General features: G+C 34.0%; 2 protein-coding genes across 2 annotated transcripts; one reads left to right on the top strand and one right to left on the bottom strand.

The window, feature by feature from the left end:
• Positions 1–5,069: 5,069 nt before the first annotated feature.
• Positions 5,070–13,273, bottom strand: LOC125864916 (uncharacterized). The gene is made up of 12 exons (XM_049545024.1): positions 12,926–13,273; positions 11,560–11,775; positions 10,347–11,456; positions 9,722–9,844; positions 8,663–8,844; positions 8,343–8,574; positions 8,047–8,256; positions 7,506–7,634; positions 6,319–6,387; positions 5,826–5,948; positions 5,538–5,588; positions 5,070–5,457 (listed from the first exon to the last, which is right to left on the bottom strand). The coding sequence occupies exons 1-12, from the start codon at positions 13,163–13,165 to the stop codon at positions 5,290–5,292; spliced, it is 2,853 nt and encodes a 950-aa protein (XP_049400981.1). The 5' UTR covers positions 13,166–13,273; the 3' UTR covers positions 5,070–5,289.
• A 4,453-nt stretch (positions 13,274–17,726) lies between these two features.
• LOC125863703 (uncharacterized) lies at positions 17,727–18,470 on the top strand. The gene has a single exon (XM_049543732.1). It carries the CDS (start codon positions 17,727–17,729, stop codon positions 18,468–18,470), a length of 744 nt encoding a protein of 247 aa, XP_049399689.1.
• Positions 18,471–24,368: the final 5,898 nt, after the last annotated feature.

The raw sequence follows: 24,368 nt of genomic DNA, 5'->3' as shown, positions 1-24,368 counted from the left end.
CAAGGTCTATCAAACCTCCTATTTGGATGAAAGACTTTGTCATAAGATCTAACGGCCCTCCTGCTCATTCCTGTTTATATCCCATATCAAATGTCCTATCATATGATTTTGTTTCCCCAACCTACCAAAGTTTCCTTACAAAATTTTCCTCAATTGTTGAACCCACATCCTATGCTCAGGCTGCTCAAGACCCTAGGTGGATAGAAGCTATGCAAGCAGAGATCAAAGCACTAGAAGATAATGGTACTTGGGCTTTGGTTTCATTGCCTCCTGGGAAGAGGGCCATTAGTTGTAAATGGGTCTATAAAATTAAATACACAACCTCAGGAGAGATAGATAGATTCAAGGCAAGGTTGGTGGCTAAGGGGTATAACCAACGAGAGGGCTTGGACTATCAAGAAATATTTTCTCTAGTTGTGAAGATGGTCACTATCAGAGCAGTTTTAGCTATAGCAGCATCTAAGAATTGGGATATTCATCAAATTGATGTCTTTAATGCTTTCTTACAAGGCGATCTTGAAGAAGAAGTCTATATGACCATGCCACAAGGTTTTTCTGATCAGGGTAAATCTCAACAAGTTTGTAGATTACTTAAGTCACTCTATGGCCTTAAACAAGCTTCCAGGCAATGGAATTTAAAACTCACTACTGTTTTACTCTCTTTTGGGTTCACGCAAAGTCACCTGGACTACTCTTTGTTCATCAGACATTCACATGGAAAGATGGTTGTTGTTCTGGTGTATGTTGATGATTTTCTCATCACTGGTGATGATTTAGCTATGATAGAGGATACTAAAGCTAGCCTGCATTCCAGTTTTAAGATCAAGGATCTTGGTTGTCTCAGATATTTTCTTGGCATTGAGTTTGCCAGAAGCAAGGAGGGGATTGTTATGCATCAACGAAAATATGCCCTTGAACTTATCTCTGATCTAGGAATTGTAGGGGCTAAACCAGTAGGTACTCCATTGGAGTTCAATATGAAATTCACCACTACTGAGTTTGATAATCACACTGGGCTTACAGGAGACTTACCTGTAGATGACATTGGTGCCTATCAAAGACTTCTTGGCAGGCTTTTGTACTTGACTAATACCAGACCTGATATTGCATTTGTTGTGCAATGTTTGAGCCAATTTATGCATTCACCTAAGACTTCACACATGGAGGCTGCACTAAGGTTGGTTAGGTACATCAAAGGTTCTCCTGGCACTGGTGTTTTATTGTCTTCACACAATTCTAATGTACTAGCTACCTATTGTGATGCTGACTAGGCCGCATGCCCAAATACCAGGAGATCTGTCACTGGATACATAGTGAAGTTTGGCTCTTCTCTTATTTCATGGAAGTCCAAGAAGCAACTGACAGTTTCAAGGAGTTCTGCTGAAGCAGAGTACAGGAGCTTAGCTTCAACAGTAGCACAGATTGTTTGGCTTACTAGGTTGTTCAAAGAATTGGCTGTTGATCTACAACTGCCTATCTCACTTCACAGTGACAGTAAGTCAGCTATTCAGAGAGCTTTAAATCCAATATTCCATGAAAGAACCAAGCACATTGATTTGGATTGTCACTTTATCGGAGAAAGAATTCAACAAGGACTTGTGCATCTGCTACACCTTCCTTCCTCTGAACAACTAGCAGATGTGTTGACTAAAGGACTTGCTCATATACAACATTCCTACTTAGTATGCAAGCTAGGAATGAAGAATTTGTTTATAGCACCTAGCTTGAGAGAGGGTGTTGAGGAATTAACAACCTGTACAGTTGTGTCTTAGCTTAATTCTGTTACAAGTTAGTTAGGCTGGAGTTAGTGGTAGTTAGCTGGTTTAAGTCGGTTAATTAATTCTCTAGTTAGTCAGCTTAATTCATCTATAAATAGGACTAGATATTTTTCCTTTTGCAAGTTCTGTAAATCAATTTTCCAATTCTATACAATTGGAGTTTCTTTCTTCTCTGCATGTACTATTTGATTGTTCCTGCATATCAGTAAGTAGCAGATTCTTTATTGTTGTGAAACTTAACAATTACTGTCCTCTTTCCATCTGTTAAATTTATTTGTATCATGATTTTTTCAGGTTTTTATCTATGTTATAATTTGACTCGCGTATATAGTTATGAAATGTTTATTTATAGAGTAACAAGCATATAAATAAATAATGATCAAACATATTCACTAATAACATGGAAGAAGAGAAGAATATTATAACAAACTAAAAGATAAAACATTTAAAATGGAGAAATATCTCCTAATTAGTGTTTTTATTAATAGGAAAAGTTAAAAGGATATTGTGTTTAAGACTTTAATTTACAATATAAAATATATATTTTTTATTTACAAATTTAAATTTTTAATTATAAATATGATGATTTAAAATAATACACGTATTTTTTTGTTTTTTGTTTTGGGTTATTAGTGTGCTTATTTTTTGGAACTCATAACAAGATCTCTTTTTTTTCTCTCCATTATTCATCTCAATTACAAGAATATTATCTCTCTTAATGGAATACATTTCTCTCTCTTATTTATCTCTCATCTCTTTCATTGTTAGTATCTAAGTAAAACCTCTATTCTTGATAATATTTTTGGTTTTTTTCTATTCTTGCTTTTATTTTTAAATCACCTCTAATTCAAGAACAAAACTAATTTTTGTTATTATTTTTTACTATGAAAAATTTCATGGATTCTACTCCTAGAAAGAGCCTAATTAGGTCAAGGCTTCGACACAATATTAACAATCCCATCGTATGTTCTAAATTACGTTTTGAGTTAAACGCATTCATTATGTTCCCCATAAGTGAATATGAAAGAGCAATTCATGCTATCAATACAGAAATTATGTTACAACTAATTCGTCAAAAAAAAAAGGGATACGGAGAAAGATGTTAGTGTAAATTCTCTCATTTTATGTTTTATATTTTTACTAGTAAATTTATTTAAATAAATTAGCTTACAAAATTTATTATTTAGAGAGAATTATTTGTTGCTAAATAAATCCAATACAAATCAATACTGAAATGTGAGTTATTTAATATTTACTAATTGAAAATACAAATATATCACCACATGGCGTTTGTGATCTTAATTGAATGTATTTTTTGTTGATATATATGTGATGTTCTAATTATTTGTATCTTCAACAATTTATAAAATTGCATACATATTAAAACTACAACTTGCAATTATTATGTGAAAATGTAGATGGTTTATTCGATTTTACTATTGTTTACCGCATTTTCGTTTCTAAAGGTAGATAATCTATTCTTTTCAAATTGAAAATAGATGATTTGTGAGTGATCAATTTATTAAGATTGAAATTATTAACCCTCAAATAATTCAAGTGAAAAAATAGCAAGCATGGCAACAAAATTGTTCTTCTCCTAGCTCGTTAGAAGGTCATTAAAAATAATATTGTCAGGCAATCATCTACTTTGACCCAATTAAAAATAGAAAAACCCATAATAATTCGAGGGTAACCAATGAACCAAACACTCGGCAAAAAATAATTCTTGCACTACTAATTCTTGCGTTACTAATCTCTGTATTACTAATTTATGCGTTATTAATCTTTGTACCAAACGACCCCTTAGTGTTTGGCTGCGATAAACCCAGAAATGCTCAGTATAGTTTTACAACCCATAATGTGCTTAGTTTAATTTTTTGTATCATTTTGTTCAGGACTCTTATAGAAAGGAATTCAAATCTAGGGTATTTTCGATAGGAAAGAAAATAAGTGGATTAATATCCTAAAAAATTTGCATATGATCTAAAAAAAAATACTATGAGAGATGGGAGTGGGGCTACAAGGGTTGGGATGAAGATAAGTTGAGTTTGAGGGTGAGGAGGAAACAATCAATGTAGAATACTTTGAAATTTGTTTTTCCTACTTTCACTAGGATAGTTATTTTTTCTATTTTTATGGAAATTGTTTTTTTTAAAAAAAATATTTTCCAAAATCAAACCACCATACCATACACACCGCTAGTCCAAAAACCCCTAAATAAAAAGCAAACACACTTCATTTTGGTTGACATGGTAGAGCCAAAACATGGTAGAGACACTCAAAACACATGAGCATGGCTTGGACACATGATAGATAACTCCATACTTATTCGAGTTATTTACTAAATCATTCAGTATAGACAAGGGAATGACATTCACATCTCCCAACACAACAAAAGCTCTGCTAGTTTAACTTTTCTACCATTACAGATTCCTTTGCTATATATATATATATATTCTTTGTCAGTTATTTGTCAAAATTATCCAACATTTTCATCAATCAGTTCATTTTTGGATTCATTATTCATTAACTCATGACATTATAAAACTTTTAACCTGTCAATCGGAAGCATATGTTCTACAGCTAGGTCAGCTCCCATAAGCACATGATTGCTTTAAGGAGCTTGTACATCAATTTGATGGGATGGAGAGGTCAAATATATGAATCTAAAGTGCTTAACAAGTTTATTAACCACTAGCTACTTGTGTGGGAATTAACTAAATTGTTTGCTGCATGTATAAGCAAGAAATGAACAAATACACAACCAAATGCCAAATCAGGAGAACAATAGCATTTAGTATATGTGTACCACATAAGTGATTAAGGTATTGAGTGATGAGGATGATATGATACAGAGGTCATTCTAGCTAAAAAAATCATTTAAATATGTTTTTCATGATTATGTGTGTCTGCTTATATGACACACACTGTTGCTGATGTTATTATATTCTGTTGTAGTGACCTATGTGTCCACTGATTGACATTGAAATATCGGATTGAGGTTAGTACTGAGTAAAATATCTAAGACAATGAGACAAGTAGCCTAACATACAACAACATACCTAATGAAGAAGATAGAGTATACGTAAATCATACCACCAAATACAGAGATCATAAAATATGTGACAAGAAGTTTTCCACAATTACTACAATGCACTTTCAAAAATCACAGGTTGCTGCTTAAAATCCTAATTATATTCTAAACCTGACCATTGGAATGTTCTATTTTCAGGCAGCAAGGAGGAACAGTTATCAGTACAAAGCTGTTGTCATTTAAGAAATTAAAACTCATCATGTTGCCATTCAATATGATTAGTAATAATGAAGCAATTGCTAGTTAGGGCTACAAGTCTTTACAACTCAATAACAAAATTATATACAAATTTTATATCAAAGTTCTAACCATCCATGCTGAAGTTGTATGACCAAAATTGTTACCCCCACCCCTCCCCTCCAGAGGGAACACTAAGAAGTGAAGGCATATAGAAAGGTACAAGCGTGGTTGAATAAGTTATGACCAAACATGTCCTCCATCCGACTTCTTCTGTTTCTTATTTCTCTTCTTCTCTTGTTTTGTATCTGCCCTTTCTTCAGTACGTTTCGCATTGTGTGAGCGTATCTCCAATAATTTAGTCTTTTCATCTCGAAATACAGCATCCGACCGCGAGGACACCAATTGCTGAGGACAACAGAAATAGTCTATTCACATTCTTCTGAACTTGGAAAAGAGAATGACCATCAAAATCACAAAAGACTTACCGTGGAATGATCCATTCCAGCAAGGTTGTAACCCATAATATCTTTGCATCCCTGTGATGGTCAGAATTCATGTCAAAAATAGAATCCCCTATCATTGGTTCTGCAGTTACAAGCTTAATTTATACAAGGATACTAGAAAGGGGTGAGGTGTGCAGGTAGTGAAAGTCATTGAGACATGGTTGAACAGTTTCAAATATCAGAAAAGAAAAATCCAAGGAACATCGTCAACTTTTACTAAAATCTCTCAAAAAGTCATAGCAAATGTGCTCAACTGCTCATTAAACTTACTTTGACTTTTGCAGGAAGAATGTCGCCTAGACGGGTAATGAGGGGTCTGGCAGAGACAGTTGAAACCAATTGGTGATGATGAAGTTGCACTAGCAGTACTGCTACCCTACCAACAAGCTCCACCTGCAAGAACATTAGAAGGATAATTACAGTAAAATTCAAGATTGGACATAGCTTGTAAACAACACAAGACAAGAACTTCATTCAAGCAAGCATACGTTGTACAATTACAAGTCCAGAAACATAATACTACCTAGTTGATGTTGACGTGCAAAGTTTTGCTGATTGCCTTACTTTATACAAAAAAAAATACAGAAAAAGAAAATTGTTGATTGCTACTGAAATTACGGATTCTCCACTCTTTTGGAGATTGACCTTAATGTGAGAAATTCAATTCAATTACTTTGTTTTCAAAAGTTCAAACACAATATTTGTGTTTTATAATATAAATAAATGCAACAAACTTCACATCTCCTTGAAAGAAATTATTAACCTTATCTATTGCAGAGGCCCAACTCTCAAGGTACGACAAGAGGTCCAAAGCATCAGAAAAGGGTAAGGCCTGCAAGGATTATGTAAAATATAATCATATATATAAGACAAAATAAAAATTGAAAGGATACAGACCATTTAAACTCAATTGAAAAGACAAATTCAAAGAGATAAAAAATGTTTATGTGTAAAGCTTGGTAAGTTGAATTATCGATTTTCTCGAATTGAGTAGGACAACACATTATTGGAGTGAGATATACAACCTTCGTGTCAAGCATTAGAGCAAGAATAAACTAAAGCTATGTTTTTCAATGATGTCATTCTACAAGACACTAGATAATATGAGGTAGGAAAATATTGGGTAGTCTTTTTTCCTGGGTGACACATGATGTAAGAATGGCCACATAAGATCATTTTTGGATACCTTCCAAGCAGATGGATTCAAGGCATGATATGAATTTTGAGTAAAACACAACTCCAATAGACTCCATTTCAACCACAGATAGGCTCCAGGAACAGAAACATACTAGTGTCCATACTCAAAGCAGGAAGTTTGATTATTACTTGATTATATCTAGTGACAACTATCATGCATATCCATCATCTAATGGTCTAATCTACACCATTGGAAAGAAGGGTCTGGTCTATTTTTAAGTCATTTAACAGTTAAGGCAGACATTGTTTAGTTGAAGTACTGATAAGAATCCTCTTCTTCAAAAAGCTTCAAAGAGGCAATAAAAATCAATCATGTAGAATACATAGAACAATTACAAACGACAAAAGAAGTCCAAAAATATGCTCAAAACTTATGCAAAAATCATAAACCCTCTGGAGATTGAACTTAAGATTTCCATTTGGGCTAGTTTCAGATTAATTTCACTACCCTCAAAAGGACAGTTAATCTTTAATTACGCACCATCTGAAGTTAAATGGGAGGGACCAATAAGCTTCCATTATTAAAAAACTAAACCTAACTGGGGGCCCACAATTAGGCACAACGTCTCTAGGAAGCAATTTGCCAACTTAAGTTCAATAAAATATGCATGGTCAAAGCTCTAAACTCAAGTGTATGGAATCGTAAAGATGGCATTTGAATTGAAACAGTTGAATGACATTTCAGGTCAGGAAGTAATTACTGAAAAAACTGACTTTTCTAATTAAAATATAATCTTCAAAATAATCACTTACCATTAACGTTTGCTCCAGATCATTAGTATGCACACTAGACAATGCACGAAGAACATAATCAGAAGGAGATTGCCCGAGCATGAGAATATTAGACCTGAATTCTGAAACTCTGCCCTTTGATTTGTCCTCCTACATGTAAACATAGTAGTCGCCATTCAAGAAATTACCAAGAAAAAATTTATAACAGTTTCTTTTTTTATAAGAAAAAATTAATTAACTAGCACTTATCACCCTCCACATCCAAAAACCTGGTTCCAAAGAAGAAGAGAAAGCAAGGAAAAGATACATAAATTTAGATAACCGCCTCTTTGACAGCCTTTATGTAGTCAGTTTCTTTATAAAAATCTTGTTCATAAGTTGCACTGAAAATATTTTGGATAACCCAAAATCATTTTATGAATGTTCTATTAAGTAGGCTTAAGTCTATAAAAAAGATGCATCAAACCTAAAAACTCTCTAATTTAATTTCGTTCTTCTAATTCTTGTTCCAGTATAGGAAGAACAGTAAGAAGATGCCTCCTAGGTTAAGCAGAAAGGAAACCTCATGTTCAGCAATTCGCTTCAGTTCTGCATCTGCCATATCCAGTGCTTCAATGATCGAATCTGTGGCAGTAAGAGTTTCTTGAGTCTTTTTCCCTGCTAATGCCACAGCTCCCTCCTCTGGAATTTCTTCCTTTGATACATACTTATTCTCAAATGCATTGTCAATGTCTGATTCAAACATCTCTTCCAATCTCTTTTCTTTCTCTTCCTGCAAATTCAAGTAGCAACTTACAATTACTTAAACTGTCTATAATCAATAATCGATACAGTATTTAAGACATTAACACAGAATACCTCAATAAAAAAGGGCTCATCGGTACGATCCCAACGGCGTATTGACCGATCATGAGACCCAGTAACTATAAAATCCCCACGGTTGCTCATAGCAAGACACCAAACTTCCGCGTGGTGACCTTCAAGGGTTAAAAGCAACTCAAACTTATCGGCATCCCAGTACTTCACCAGGCGATCTTTCCCCACAGTAAAAAAGTAATGGGTGTTGCGCACAAACTTAACTCCCATAACGCTGCCATGAAAAGAGAGTATCAGCATTTGTTAATCGCAAAATGTTACCTAGTTGAATACTAGATTACTTAATGATTTAACCAAAGCACCTATCAGCATGCGCAAAAAGTGACTTATGACAATCCCCGAAATCTAAACCCCAAATCTTCACATTTTTGTCCGCAGAGCCGCTGACAAGCAGATCCCCATCTGAAGAAATATCCATACACAATACAGGCAGCTTATGCCCATAGAGTGATAGGAAGAACTTGAGTGAATCCATATAGAAGACCTGATCATGTGGACATCATAAATATTAGGTCTAAATAAGATCAGGCAGAAAAAAGAGCCTTGACATGAAATAAAACATAAAAGCATTGAGTAGACTACAAAATACAATGATGCAACAGAAAAACAATCCAATTTAAAAGTTTTAACAGTGTAACGAAAGCAACCTAGAATTCAAGCAAGACATAAGTTTTGGTAGATGATTTTAGGATCTTGCCTCAGTCTCAAGCCTTTTCCGGGCTGTTCAGATGGGTCTATGTTTGGAAAAAAAATTATCAGGAAGTAGGTTGACTTTTACCAAGGACCCCAAGGGGTGTGATGTAGGCAACCTGCCCTAATGCAAGCATTAGAGGCTGCTTCCATGTCTCAAATCCCTGATCTATTGGTCACATGGGAAATTACTAAGTGTAACAACTAAAAATGAAAAATGTTTTTTTCAATTCCATAAGCTTAGAGGTAGCTCATAAAGCATCAAAAATAAACATATGGTACGTAAGAAGCAATGTGTAAGCAAATGACTAAAATTAAACTCAGAATTGAACGGAAAGATAGATGGTGAACAACACAATTGCAAGGCCTTAAAAAACTGATACGACAAGCAGGCATCATTTGTTTCTCAAAAAATAAGTACCAAATAGTGTTTCAACAAACCATCTTCTTCATTTTTGAAAAGGTAACAGCTTGTATATATAGCAAAAATCAGTACCAGGAGTGAAGAGTAATTACAAACTTCAAGAAAAAGAGCCAAGAGATTTGACCAGATAATTTTACAAATACTTTCATAATGAATACTTCCAAGTCCCAAGAGATGAGAATGTCAAACTTTAAATTGTTCTTCAGAAATCAAAACATATACAATTCAAATAAGTTAAGACTGTTACCTTTACTGTGCTATCCAACAAGGCAACAGCAATAAATTTACCATCAGGGCTCGCAGCAACAACTAGAACATCATCATTCATTTTTAAACTACTTGTAGGAGATGCAGTTAAATGCTTAGACCCCTGTATGTAGATAAATAGAGCCCATCATTATTCACCAGCAGGAATAGGGTTTTTTTATCTTTATCTAAGCAGAAACTAGTGCATTTCAAAAGCCAAAAGTGAGGTTGTAAGAATTCAATCCAATATTATATCAAGGCTTCGACATATTATATTAGATAAATTCCTATTCAGATGAGAACCTCAGTCTGCTGATCAGTTTCATAGAATCACTAAAGTACAGGAATCAGTTATTCTATGCTACTATTTCATTTCTTTAAAAGCACTATTATAGCCCTCTTTTTTTGAGTAAGTATAAGAGCACAATTATAGCTGTAGAGTAATTATATTAGTATATGTGGTTAAGTGTAAATAATCTTTTTCACAAGATTCCAAGGATCCCTCTCCTAAACCATCCAACAACAAGAAATCCCAAAATTTGGAAGCAAAGTGGAGATAATAGCACTACACTATCAAGAAAGATGGAGGTGTAGAGTAATTTAGATAGCAAAGTCAGATTACGCACTTCACCAGACTTCTGCACCATTTGAAATTCCCAGAATTTAATGTCGTGGTCGGCACTGCCAGTTAGAAAACCTGTCCCATCTGGAGTTAGAGCAATTGACTGAACAGATCCACCATGGGCTTCCACTACTTCCACACAAGTACCACTTCTAACGTCAATAAATTCCAGGGTCCCACCCTTTGTACCAACAACAGCATACTTGTTGCCTGGAACAAAGAGTCCACAAAGACCATATCCTGAATCAATTGTGCGGAGGCAAGAACCAGTAGTAGGGTTCCATATTTTAATTGCACTGTGACTAGTTGACATCAAAAGAGTGTTATCTGAGCTGAGAGTTACACTTCTGACATCAGCACGATGCCCCTGAAGCTCAATAGCACTCAATTTACTAGTTGAATTGCTTTCTATTGCATGAAATTCCAATAAATTATTATTCAAAGACAAAGCTAAGGTAGCCAGTGAATTCTTTGAAGTAACTGGGGAGAAAGAAATTGAGGAGATCTTCTTTCCAGCCCGTAGGGTCTGATGAAGCTTGAAGATATCCAGGACTGTAACAACAGGATTGCTGCCTCCTTCAGCTCCAATATTTGTCTCTCCTTTTTCCGTTGCCTCAAGGCCTTCTTTGGCAGATTTCTTCTCCTTCTTTCTGCTGATTCTTCTTTTCGCTTTTCGTTTAGATTCAGACTCATCCAGCACACGGAATATTTCCACTGTCTTCCCTGCAACTTGACAAGCCAGCAGGTTTCCAGACTTGTTAAACCTCACTGTTGCAACTCTATCCTTGCTTTGACGCTGAATTTCACCAAATGCCTTCAGTACTTCCCATTTGTTTTCAGTAGGTAAGTCCTTTACATCTGTTTCGTTTTTGTTAGCAATCAATTGTCCATCAGCTAACTCATGCTTTATAGCATAAAAACGAAGGTCAGGGTCAGCAGAACCGGTGACCAGAAATCTTTCCTCAGGGTCAATATCTATGGACCATATTTCAGTATGATGGCCACTTATTATCTGCATGCAATGTTGAGTATCAAGATCCCACACCCTCAAAAACTTGTCCTTAGAAGCCGTTACCAGTTTTTTATCAGAATCTAAGAAAACAAGATCAGTAACCTGCAACACAGATGGCAATGGAACAAAATTAGAAATTCACAAGTAATACAAGATGAAGTCAGAAATGAAAGTACGTTATGCCTAGTTTGAAGATAGTATGAACCTGATCACGATGTCCCCGAAGGCGGAACAGGCCAGTCTCACCCACTACATCCCATAAAATAATGTCATTATCTTTGCTTCCTGATGCTAGTAATGATCCAAGCTTATTGTATCGAAGGGCCGTCACAGCACCCTTATGCCCATTCAATGTGGTTTCACATATACCTTTGTCGGAATCCCAGATTCTAATGCTTCCTTCAGCATAACCACTTGCTATCTGCAATTAAGTCCAATTTATCACTACTAAAACCATATATAAGTTTGACAATCTTTTCCTATGAAGCAAACCACTACAACAAAAAAATATATCGAGTCTGACCAAACAAACATAGCACACAACATTGACTTCGGAATCATCTTGACATTTTAGCTTTCCTGCTTCCCTATGCCCAAATTATTCTCTTTAATGCCTTACATTTTAAGATACAACTACATCTTAAATGAAAGAGTAGCATGAATGCAGAACATCACTACAAATAGATCATACAAGAAGAATATCATTTTAATAATCGAGAAATCCATTGTTTTCAGTTTTAAAACTGAATGGATAATGTAATCGCCCCAATACGCTTCTTGACAAAACTACCAGATTTGGTTTACCAAACTTGACGCAAACACAATGTGCTCATATAACACACCATGCACTCTACACGACCTTTATTGTAGAACCAAAGCCTAGATGCATACAGGAAGAAATACTTATCTGGATAAAATCATACTTGAAATAATTTTTCCCAATTTACCATGCTGTATCAGAACTTAACTAAAAACCAAATCAATCAATCAAATACACCTCAATCCTAGACTAGTTGGGACGGGCTATATGAAACCTTCCATGTTCTTTTGCCTATTTGGACCCATTTAGTTCCAACTAATGTAAGTGAAACAGTAACATGTGTTAACTAACAACTAATCATACTCAATTAATTGGATCGCCTTCCACAGAGACCCCTCAACCAAGCTTTTACTATAAGGTATGCTATGTATTCTTCCCCGCTGCTAGTAGGTTGATGGTGGAGCGTCTGTTTTAATTGCATCATGAGCTTTTGCAATAAATGTATGAATCTAGGCCTACCCCATCCCTTTTTGCACACATTTCCAGCATTTCTATGAAATACATGACCAAAGACCAAAAAAAAACTACAACCTTACCAATCTATAAAAGTCATCCTCTATACCAACATTTCACAATAACGCCCAAATTGTTTTGGAACCAATTTTTCATTTATTTATATATTAAAGCGGCGGAAAAACATCAATATCTGAACAAAGGAGAAGCATTATGGCAATGAGAAATACAACTGAATTTTAGCAAGGCAGGGAAAAAAAGCTGGAAAATAAAAAAAGAGAAGGAAAAGAAGATTTACTTGGGATGAAGAAGAGGAAGCCATTGATGTAACGGCAAGAGATGGGCCTTTTGAGTTTGATGAAGGTAAAGGAGCTAGGGTTTTAGTGCAAAGACCCTGCCTTACATGCCATATGCCGATTTTCTCTAACGCCGCCGCTAGCAAGTGCTTGCCGGAGCTGTCATAGGCAATATTTGACTCCCCAGATACTATAACCCCAAAAGAAGCCGCCGGCTCATACCGGAGATACGCCTTCACCATTGGTTACTCTGTTACTTTTGTTTTTCTTCAGCAATGATGTGAAAGTGGGAATGGAACTTATCAGAGCTAGGGTTTGGGGTTTAAGCTCTATTCTTCTCTTCTTCTTCTTCTTCTTTTCAATAGCCGCTTAAATTACACCTAATAAATTATTATGTGTGTAATTTATATTATTGAGTACACAAATTTTAAAGATACATATAAATATTATAACAGAAAAAAGTTAAGGTCCTCAAAACAATCAAATGTTGATTTAACTTATATCTTGTCTTGACATAAGGATAATAATCACTTTTAAAAAAATTATATGAGAACTAATATTTAAGATTTTGAAATAAATTGAGAACTCGATACTTTAACTTCCATGTAACTTCTTGTATTTATCTAATTAATAAAATATAATATTATTTCATAAGTTTTAAAATCCACAATTGATATCCTGATTAATATGTACTATTATCATAAGAAATAATTGATGACTTTTATTATTTAGGTAAAATAAAATAAAATCTATATTTTATTAAATAGCAAATTCTAAAAATTCATTTCTAAATAGTTTAAATAAGAAAAAAATTATATTAAAATTTAGTTGATTTTAATGTTCTTAATATTGCAAGATAATACATATATTTAGGACTAAATTATAAATTGGAAAAAATATTATTTAATTATTTTTAATATTGAGAACTTTAATATCAATTAAACTTTTACTACTTATTAAGAAAAGGTTTAGGCATCATCTGTTTTTATTAAGATTTAGACTTCTAAATCTGAATGCATATCTGAATAACATTGAATGATTAAGATGGATTGTTATTCAATATTGATGGTACATAGTTTATTGCAATGTACACAATAAAACTACAATTCAAATAAAAAATAATTAAATATTAAAAAATTAACAAAATAAAATCATTATTTGATAAAAGAAAAATGAAACACTTATGATTGCTAGTTATGATGGAGATAGTTTGTAGTGGTGATGGTGATAGTAATAGTTGTTGCTAGTGGCTAGTAATGATAGTAGTGATAGTTGTGACGGTGGAGGTGATGGTGTTGTGGCGACTAACATAATGGTGACAATTGATAGTGTTGTTGGTTGATGCTAGTAGTTGGTGGTGTTGACTGAAAATGATGTGGCAGTTGATAATGTGTGTGTGGTAGTTGGTGGCAGTACTAGTTATGATGATGGAGGTTGTTGGTAGTAGAGATTGAGCATACTAGTGATAGTGGTTGATAGTAGTGGTGGAGGTGTTGGTAGTAGTGGTGGTGATTAAAGAATACATGGTGGTAGTTGGCGGCGATGCTAATTGTGATGACGAAGTTTGTTAGTAGGAGAAATTGATTGTAGTGGTGGTAGTAGTGTTGGAGTAGTGGTGGCTACAAAGAAAGGGGTAGTGGTGACAATTGACATAATTATAATGATAAAGGAGATAAGTGTGGTAGCAACTGACAGTAGTAGTTATCAATTGTGGTGGTTGTAATGACGGTGACTGGTGGTAGACGATGATAAATTGTGGTTGACAATGGTGATAGTGGTTGTGATGGAAGAGGTAGTTAATGGTGATGATTATGGATAGAGTAATGGTGAATATTAGCCACACAAGAATGCTTCTTAATGATATTAAGACTTTGTTCTAGATCTTAATTATTAATACCAAAAGTACTTTAAATCTTAATGAAAACAAATGCACTTAATGATCTGATGTCTGGATTATTCAGATTCTGACATCCATTAAGTGCAAACAAAGTTTATTTTAAAGTTCTGAATATTAAAAAGAGAAAATGGTCTAACCCCCCCCCCCGAATATTTTATTTATCTATTTACTACACTTGAGTGTTTCCCTGTCCACATAAACCAAATAAATTGTCTCACATGTTTGCACGTGCGGGTCCCCACCCACTTCAACCCCCAATTCTTGTTTTTTCTCCATTTTCCTCTTAAAACGTGAGAAACCCCAAATTCTTCCTTTTCTCCTTTCCATCTCCATTTCTCCATTTGGATATGCATTTGATGATCGAAGCATTGTTGTTTGTATTTTCAACTTGATTACGTAGTTTATCAACTGATTTAGTAAATGTTAGTTCTTTGTCCCTTATTTAGAGTTTATGCTTTATTAGGATTTCTGTTAATTCGTGAAATTAAGAGCAACATTGTGTGAAATATTATGTGTGGCTTATGATTATAGTGTTAGGTGTTCATTTACACCATATTATACCACAATTTTCATGAAATTAGATTTTTCCCTTTCTCGCTTAAGTCGCATAATGTTGTATTTATGTTCGTCATAGTATTATGTTCATGGAGTGTTGTATTTATATTCGTCTTAGTATTATGTTCATAGAGAAGCTAATGCTACTATGTTGTATTTTTGTTCGTCTTAGTATTTATGTTAGTCTTAGTATTATGTTCATAATGCTACAATGATACTATGTCTATAAGTACTATTCTGGTTTATTGATTGCCTTCAGATAAGAGAATGTCTATAATTACTATTCTGTTTTTTTATTACCTTCAGGTAAGAGATGTATGGATTTACTTTGATTACTCTAAGGTGATACTATGGTGGGGTGTTAGATTTAAGTAGTGGGGAACCAATATATAATAGTGGAAAAGTTACAGAATTTTTGATGTTGATATAGATAAGATGTCATATTTTGAGTTGAGAGACTATATTAGAGACTTGGGACATAACACAGCCTGCACCTTTAGTATCAAAGCACCTAACAATGATATTTTGGTAGATGTTGATTATGATATGGATATTTTAGACATGATGTATTCCTTGGAAGATGGGGACGTAGTGGAGGTATTTGTTAAGCATTTGGTTGATGAGCCAATTGTGGGATTCATGCTAATAGAAAATCGTAGTCAGGGTGAATCTGGTTCAGCTTTTAATACAAGTCCTAATGAGAGTGAAAACTTTAACTTTGGGTAGGTGAAAACCATTTAAACAGTGATGATCCATTTCCTACTTTTTCAACCTCACCTCTTTTCACTACCACACATCCTTTCACTACTGCAGATAATGCTACTGCAGATGGTGCTACTGTTGGAGATGATGATATAGATGTCAGTCCTGCTTGATCTGATTTCTCCAAAGAAGAAGTAGAGGACTCTGATTATTCAACTGAGGATATTGTCAAGTATGAAGTTGAATTAGTTGGAGATGATGAGGAGGAAGAGTATGGTAGTGATGTACATGAGGAGGTTAGGGAGTTGAGGGCTGAACAAAGAACTTTTCAAAAGAGGAAAAGAAGGGAAAAAGTAACAGCTGACACTGAAGATGTACCAGTAGGTGAAGCTGGACCAGGTCTAGGTTTTGATGAAACTGAAACAGGTAAAATAAGTCATGAAGGAAGGCTAGGAGGTGATGAGCCTTACTTTGCAAGTTGCGATGAGGATAGTTTTGAGTGTTGTGATGATGATGAACATGAATGTGGTAGAGCAAGAAGGGTAAAGTTTTCAAGAAAGAGGAGGACAACAACTCAAAAAATCATTCATGATCCTACTGCAAAGAAAGTTGTGAGGCAATTGGGTATGGTGTTTAAAGATGTGAAAGTATTTAGACAAGCAGTAACTAAATATGCAGTTAAAAGGAGGGTTCGGGTGGAGAAGTGGGTGAATGAGCCAAAAAAAGTTAGAGTTAGATGCAAAGATGGATGTCCATGACTTTTGTATGCATGTCTTGACAAGACAACAAATAATTTCATGATAAAAACTTACAATCCAAAGCATACTTGCAATAAGACAATTAGAAATTACTTGTGCAATACAAAGTTTCTATCTAAAGCCTACAGAGAAAGAATAACTAAGCAACCAAACATAAGAGTCTTCAAGTTGCAGGAGATGATTAGGAAAAAGTTCAAACTTTATGTTGGCAAGACTACTATGAGAAGAGCAAGAGTTAAAGTGTTGAAAGAAATAATGGATTATCATGTTGTAGAATTTGGAAGAATTCTTGACTACAAGTATGAAGTGTTAAGGACCAATCCAGGACCAGTGCGTTGTAAAAGTTAGTGAACCTGATGCAGAAGGCAAATCAGTATTTCAGAGTTTTGACATCTATTTTGATGCTTTAAGGAAGGCATGGATACATTGTAGGACGTGCATAGGCTTAGATGGTTGTTTCCTTAAAGGTGTTTGTAAATGCCAGTTGTTAGTTGATGTGGCCAAGGATGGTAACAATTAGATGTTGCCACTTTCTTGGGAAATAGTTGAAAAGGAGAACAGAAACTTATGGACCATGTTTGTCAAGTGCATAAGGGATGATCTAGGACTTGGAGATGGTGAAGGTCTCACCTTGATTACAAATATACAGAAGGTATGTGAACTTATTGTTTAATTTACAATTTATATATGTAATTGTGACCTAATTATCATCTATTGCAGGGAATGTATGCAACAATTATAGAGGTACTACCTCAGTGTGAACATAGAATGTGTGTTAGGCACATATTAGCTAACTGGGCTAAGGATTGGATGGGTCTTCAAAGAAGACAACAATCTTGAAAGGTAGCTAAGAGTACATTTTAGTCTCAATTAAGGAAAAATACAGAGAAAATGAAGTTGTTAGGTCCAGAAAAAATGATGGATGACTTAATATACTACAACATTAATTATTGGTGCAAAGTTTACTTCAATACTAAAGTGAAGTGTGATTTTGGAGACAACAACTCTGAGTGTTTTAATGCATGGATCTTGGCTGCTAGACACAAGACCATCATTACTATGCTTGAAGATATAAGAGTGAAGATGATGATAAGAATGACCAATTTAAGGGAGTTCCCAAGTACTTGGAAGTGTAATTTCTCTCCAATGGTTCTAAAGGTTTTAAAGGAGAACATTAGTAGGTCTATAGACTGTACTATTGAGTTTAATGGAGTTGTTGGATTTGAAGTGAAAGAAGGACTTTATCAACCCAAAGTGGATATTGCTAGGAGAACTTGTATTTGTAGAGTGTGGCAGTTAAGGGGCATACAATATCCACATGATATGGCTGCATTATACTTTACGAAGTTTTCTCTTTATGACTATGTAGAAAACTGCTACAATAAGGAAACTTACTTGAGGACTTATGCCAATGTTATTGAACCACTCACAAACATAGAGATGTGGCCCGTTTCTACAAACCCCACTATTTCACCACCAGAAATCACAAACATATTTGGTAGGCTATCTAAGGCTAGAAGGAAAGAAGCTAGAGAAACTAAGAAATCTTGGAATCTTCCTAGGACTGGACTTGCAATGACCTGTAGTATATGCCATGTCAGAAGCCATAACAAGAGAGGGTGTCCTCAAAGATAAGGTGTTGAGTCATCAACAAGACTAAGTTTGGGCACCAGACCGGGATGTACCGGTACCGATTCGGTACCGTTCTGGTCCGATAGTCTATGGACGGAACGGGACACCATGAATCGGTACTCGGGATGGGACGGAACCGAATATTCATTCCGGTAATCTCGGCATTGTTGATCCCGATAAATTTTGGTTTCGGTCTGGTTCCGATCCAATAATCCGGTTAATAATATTTTTTATTAATTAATTTATATTTTATAATTTATATATTAATAAATAAAAAAATAAAAAGGCTGAAAAGCCTTTGAGTTTTGACTTTACTCCTTTGAAAGGAGACTTTCCCTCTGTCCCAGGCGGCCAGGTGGCAGCTTTTTCTGAAAAGATGTTTGCTGCCTGCCGACCTGGCCCCTTCCCACTGCCCCAAGTCCCTTTCCCTCCCAATGGCTCCATTTCAACGTCTCAATTCTCCAACTCCATTTCAACAACAATATTATTCAACACATAATTACAATTTCTAAAAACTATATATACTCCCTCTCTTTATATTTTTACAGTAACAATTAACAATTATTAATTTCTCTCAATTCTCAATCTTTCTCAAAGTTTCAAGTTTCAAGTTCCAAATTTCAATCATATTATTTTGTAATTGTGAAGATTTGAATAATCATTTGGTGAATTTTGGAGGAGGAATCATCTTCAAACTTCAAGTTTCGATATTAATTTTTCAATTTTGGTTATAATCATTTGTTCTTTACACAAACGCTTGGTAACTTCGTTCCACTCTCTAATCTTATATTTATTTTTTGTATTTATTATTTGTAAATTTTTCTTATTATATTTTATTTGTTCTTGTTAAATTTCTTATTTTATAATTTATAATTTTATATCATGGAGTCTTCTAAAAAAAATGGTAAAGGTAAAATAGGTGTTGTAGAAAAAGTAAAAAATATGTGTATAAGAACTAATAAAGGCTCTAGTTCTTCTAAATTTAAAGTTCCTCTTGTTAGAATAAATATGAATGAATTTACGCATGTGAATGAAACTAGTTTTTCTCGTCCCGGTCCTATAGAATTTAATTTGGATAGTCCTATAATTCCCCATGAGCTTTATGAAAGACATTATGGTAATTATCAAGAAAATGAAGAAGTAGAAATTGATGAAGATGAAGATGAAGAAGTAGATTTAGATGATACACCGACTAGTCCCGACCCCAATAGTACTGAAGTTCCACCTCAGGAGGACAATCCTCCGGTTGGAACTAATCGTCCTCCTATTATTCCAACTAGGGGTAAGACCAAGGTAGAACGTACTAGAAAATCACATGTGTGGAAATTTTGTTATTTGAATGATGAAAAAACTTTTAGTATATGTAATATTTGTAAAACACAATTTAAATATATATCTGGTGGGAGTGGAGGTTCAACGGGGGGATTAAAAAGACATTTGGTTCTAAAACATAAGAAAGAGTGGTTTGCATATTTATCTTCTCTTGGTGTTAATGAAGATTCTAGCGTTGGAGCATCGGTTAGAGGGTCAAATATGGTTCAAGGTGAATTAAATACTTCGAACCCAAGTGGTCCTCTTACACATCAAACCTATAATAAGGATCGTGATCGTGAAAATTTTGCTAAAATGGTTGTTGTTTGTGATTTACCTTTTAGTTTTGGAGAACATCCGGGTTTTATTGCATATATTCGTGATACATATAATCCTAGTTTTACTGGTTTATCAAGAGGCATGGTACAAAGAGATATTTTTGAATTTCAAGAAAAACATTGTCAATTTTTGCGTGCCTATTTTGAAATAATGAATTGTAACGTTGCTATTACCCCTGATATGGGTCGTAGTCCTAATGGTAATGATTATTTAACTGTTATTGCGCATTGGATTGATTATAATTGGAATTTACAAAAAAGAATTATCGGTTATAAAATTTGTCAACAGAAAAAAATTGGGATGTATATTGCTACTACTGTGTTGGATATTTTAGAGTTTTTCGATCTTTGTAATAAAGTCATTAGTGTTACTTTAGATAATGTTTCTGTTAATTTAAATGCTATTAATATGCTAGAACCTAGACTTTGTCCTAATAGTAAATATGTTTTTCATGTTAGATGTGCTACGCATATATTAAATTTGGTTGTTAGTGATGGTGTGAAATTATTTGAAAATAGTTGTGAAAAAATTGATAATGCTTGTTTTTTTATTTTTAATATGCATAGTAGTAGTAGAATTAATCGATTTAAAGAGCTTTGTAATGTATATCAACTTCCATTTAGAAAAGTTCCAAAGCATGTAAAAACTAGATGGAATTTCTTTTATGATATGCTTGAAGTTGCTTATGCATATAGAGAACCTATTACTATGCAATTTAATTCTCATAATGCTTATTCTGATTCAAAACTTAATGATAGTGATTGGGAAGAAGTAAATGAACTTAGAATATTTTTGAAATCATTTTATGATGCTACTAATTTTTTTTCTGGAATGTATTATCCTACTATTTCTGAAATTTTAATATATGTATGTGAGATTTCATCTCTCTTTGCTGAATATAAAACAAATGAATTATTTGCAAATGCTATTGAAGCTATGATTTCAAAATTTAAGAAATATTTTTTTCCTATCCCTCAAATTTATTTAACTGCAATTCTTTTCAACCCTGAATATAAAAAATATGGTGCAAAAGCTTTAGTTAAATGTATTTATCAAAATTTAGAAATTCAGCCAGATGAAGAACTTGATTTGGAAACATGTCAAATAGTATAAAATTACTTGCTAAAGAAATGTATGATAAATATTGTTCCTTAGACAATGTTGAAAATCTTCAAATGTTTATGTCTCAAGTAGGTGCCCATGGTAGAATGAAACATAAACTTGGTCTTGATTCTTCTAATAAATGTGAATTTGTTAAATATCTTGAACAGGGTTCAGATAATATTACAAACGAGGAAGGTATACCGTAACTTCTGAACTGGTGGAGGGCTCATGGAACTCAATTTCCAAAACTTAGTAGGATGGTGAAGGACGTGCTTGCAATTCAAGGATCATCAGTAGCTTCGGAGGCCGCTTTCAGCGCAGCAAGTTTTCAAATTGGAGACCACAAATATTCGTTAGCAGAAGACAGTTTGGAGATATCGATGTTGTTTAGAGATTGGATAAATGCTGATCAGAGAAATCAAAGACTTCCAAAGTTAAGTAGTCAATATGAACTTTTCATAGATTCAACCATTGGATACGGTAGTTACGACGGCATGGAACTTCAAGATCGTCAACGAGCTTTACCAAGACCAGTAGTTGATAACGGTCAATCTATAGCTGAGTTAGAAAATGGCTTTGTAGGACTATACCACTATTAGTATTACATTCGAGGCTTAGTTGAAACGGAACCCTTCCTAGAAGGTGGCTGCGTAAATTAGACACTCTACTAATAGTTGTAAATTGTAATACAAATTTGAATAAATTGGATTGATATCTTTTTTAATTTGTGTCATTGTTATATACTTTTTTTTATTTAATTTTTTAAAATTACAAACTTAAGTTATTTAAATTACAAGTTAATAAGTATAACTTGTAACATATTAATATGTAATAACTTATAAACTTCAAAAGATTCAAATTCAAAACTTGAAAACTTAAGCTCAAATTTATTCTTTAAAAAAAACTTTATTAAACTTAAGTCTTAACTTACAAACTTAATAAGTAATAGTTAAAAAAAATATCTTTAAAATAAACTTTAGTAAAATTACATTATAAATTTCAAAACTATTAAAATTTAAACTTAGAAAACTAAAAATGCATTCATATTTTCGTGTAAGTTGAAATTCAAAATAACTAAAAAAAATATTATTTTTTGAAATATGTGTCGTCTCGTCCTGTTCCGATTCCGTTCCGATCCGGTACCATCTCGGTATATAGTGGGACAAGACGGGACCGAATATTCATCCCGGTAATCCCGGTCTGGTTCATCCCGGTATCGGTCAACCGGTCCCGTTCCGATCCGGTCCGGTGCCCAGCCCTAAACAAGACATAGTGCACCATCACCTACTGCATCAGTTCAGGTAGGGGAAGAGGCAAACAAAAGGTAATATTTGAACTTGTTTTACTTTTTCTTAGTTTATAACTTACTTTTTTCTTTATATATATAGAAAACTCCATCAGCACCATCAGAAGGTGAACCTCCACTAAAAAGAGGAAAAGGAAGACAAAAAAAAAACATCACCAGTAGCACCTAGTGCACCTCCCCTACCTACTACACCTATTGATTTTCCTGCATCCTCTTCTGCTACTCCTAATTATCATGCATAATCTTCAGTAACTGGTACTACTAAAAGAGAAAGAGGTAGGGGCAGGGGAAACACATTTCTAGAGAAAAGACCAAGAGTCATGGGAATGGGTGTGTTCCAACCTGCAAATGGCTTCAAAGTCATGAATGTGAGTCTTTGCTACATCTTAAACTATTTTGTTAATTTAAACATTTTAAATATTGAATTATATTCATAATTTTATTGTAGCATGGCATGCCAAGTAGTAAGATCTACTCTACTAGTCAAGCAAAAGTGATAAGATCAACTGATATAACTGGTGACATTAGTTATACACCAAGTAATACAAGTAAGCTGAAATGGAATGGTAAAACAACAATCTCAACAAGCAAACTTCATGAGTTTAGAGAGAAGTAAAGAAAGAAGGCAATGGGAAGTAGTTAAGATAATCCAAGTCAAAATAACTCTTCTTCATAGTCAAAGATGCCATGAAAATTGTAGTAATGTTGATATATTTAAGCACTTTTTAAGTTAGTCCAGTAGACATGTAAACTATTTTCATTAAGGGCCTACTATTTTGAGTTTTGTTTGTTGGTAAATTTTGCCTTGTGTGAGTCTTTATGAATATGACTTTATCTTGGTATTTTCTGCCAAATTCTGCCTTATGTGAGGTCTTATGAATGAATGGTGATGTTGCATTATGCATGATGATGTTGTGTTCAAATGTGTTTAGAAATGTTGTTATGTTGTCTATTCAATTGTGTTGGCTATTCAGATGTGTTTATATATGGTGTTGTGTTGGTTCAATTGAATATTCATATGATGTTGTGTTGGTTATGTGTTTTAGAAATTGTGTTGTGTTGTCTATATTGAAGTATGAATGGATGACTAGGTTGTTGGTTGTTCAGTTTACAGATAAAGTGCAATTAATATACACAAGCTTCAATTGACAATATAGATACACAATTTGTCGCATACATTGACAATTCTGATGAACATAACAACAATACACATCAAATACTACTTTGGAATAGATTGTTTGCTGATGAGCATAGCAACAAACACAAATCAAAATACATAAAAAAAATCTTCCTATCGAACCTACACCATTTCCACCTTCTATTGAGCCTCATCTCCAATAACAAATTAGAGTTACTCAAGTTGTCAATATGAACCTGTCTAATCCATAATTCTTGCTCCAACTCATTGATTTTGTTCACCAATCTTGAAAGAATAAAACTTGATCTTGGATCCACTTCTGCTTTGTCCCTTCGTCAAATTTTTTTACAATTTTTAGACTGAATATAATCCAAAAATAGTACATTAGCATCAATTCAATATAAAGTGAAGCAAGAATACAAGGGAAAACACATACACCATAGCATGGGCAAGACCAAAATCTTCTTCCCAGATTTAATTTCAACCAAGAAGTTTGTGAATTTAGCAAAATTCCATATTTGCATCTCACTACAGCGTTGAGCATTGTGTCTGATTCATCCATACAAAGCTTATTCAAGTTTTCATTTGCCATTTTTAACGAATTTTGAGAAAATTCAAAATTCAAATTAGAGACCTTAAATAAGAAAGCAGAGAAGATTACAAACCCTAACTTCAAGATTTAAAGTAGACATGAACATAAATA

This window comes from Solanum stenotomum, chromosome 5 (genome assembly GCF_019186545.1).
Source record: "Solanum stenotomum isolate F172 chromosome 5, ASM1918654v1, whole genome shotgun sequence".
Lineage (NCBI taxonomy): Eukaryota > Viridiplantae > Streptophyta > Magnoliopsida > Solanales > Solanaceae > Solanum > Solanum stenotomum.
Note: the sequence above shows the minus strand (reverse complement) of the source record. Positions and strands in the feature narration are given on the sequence as shown.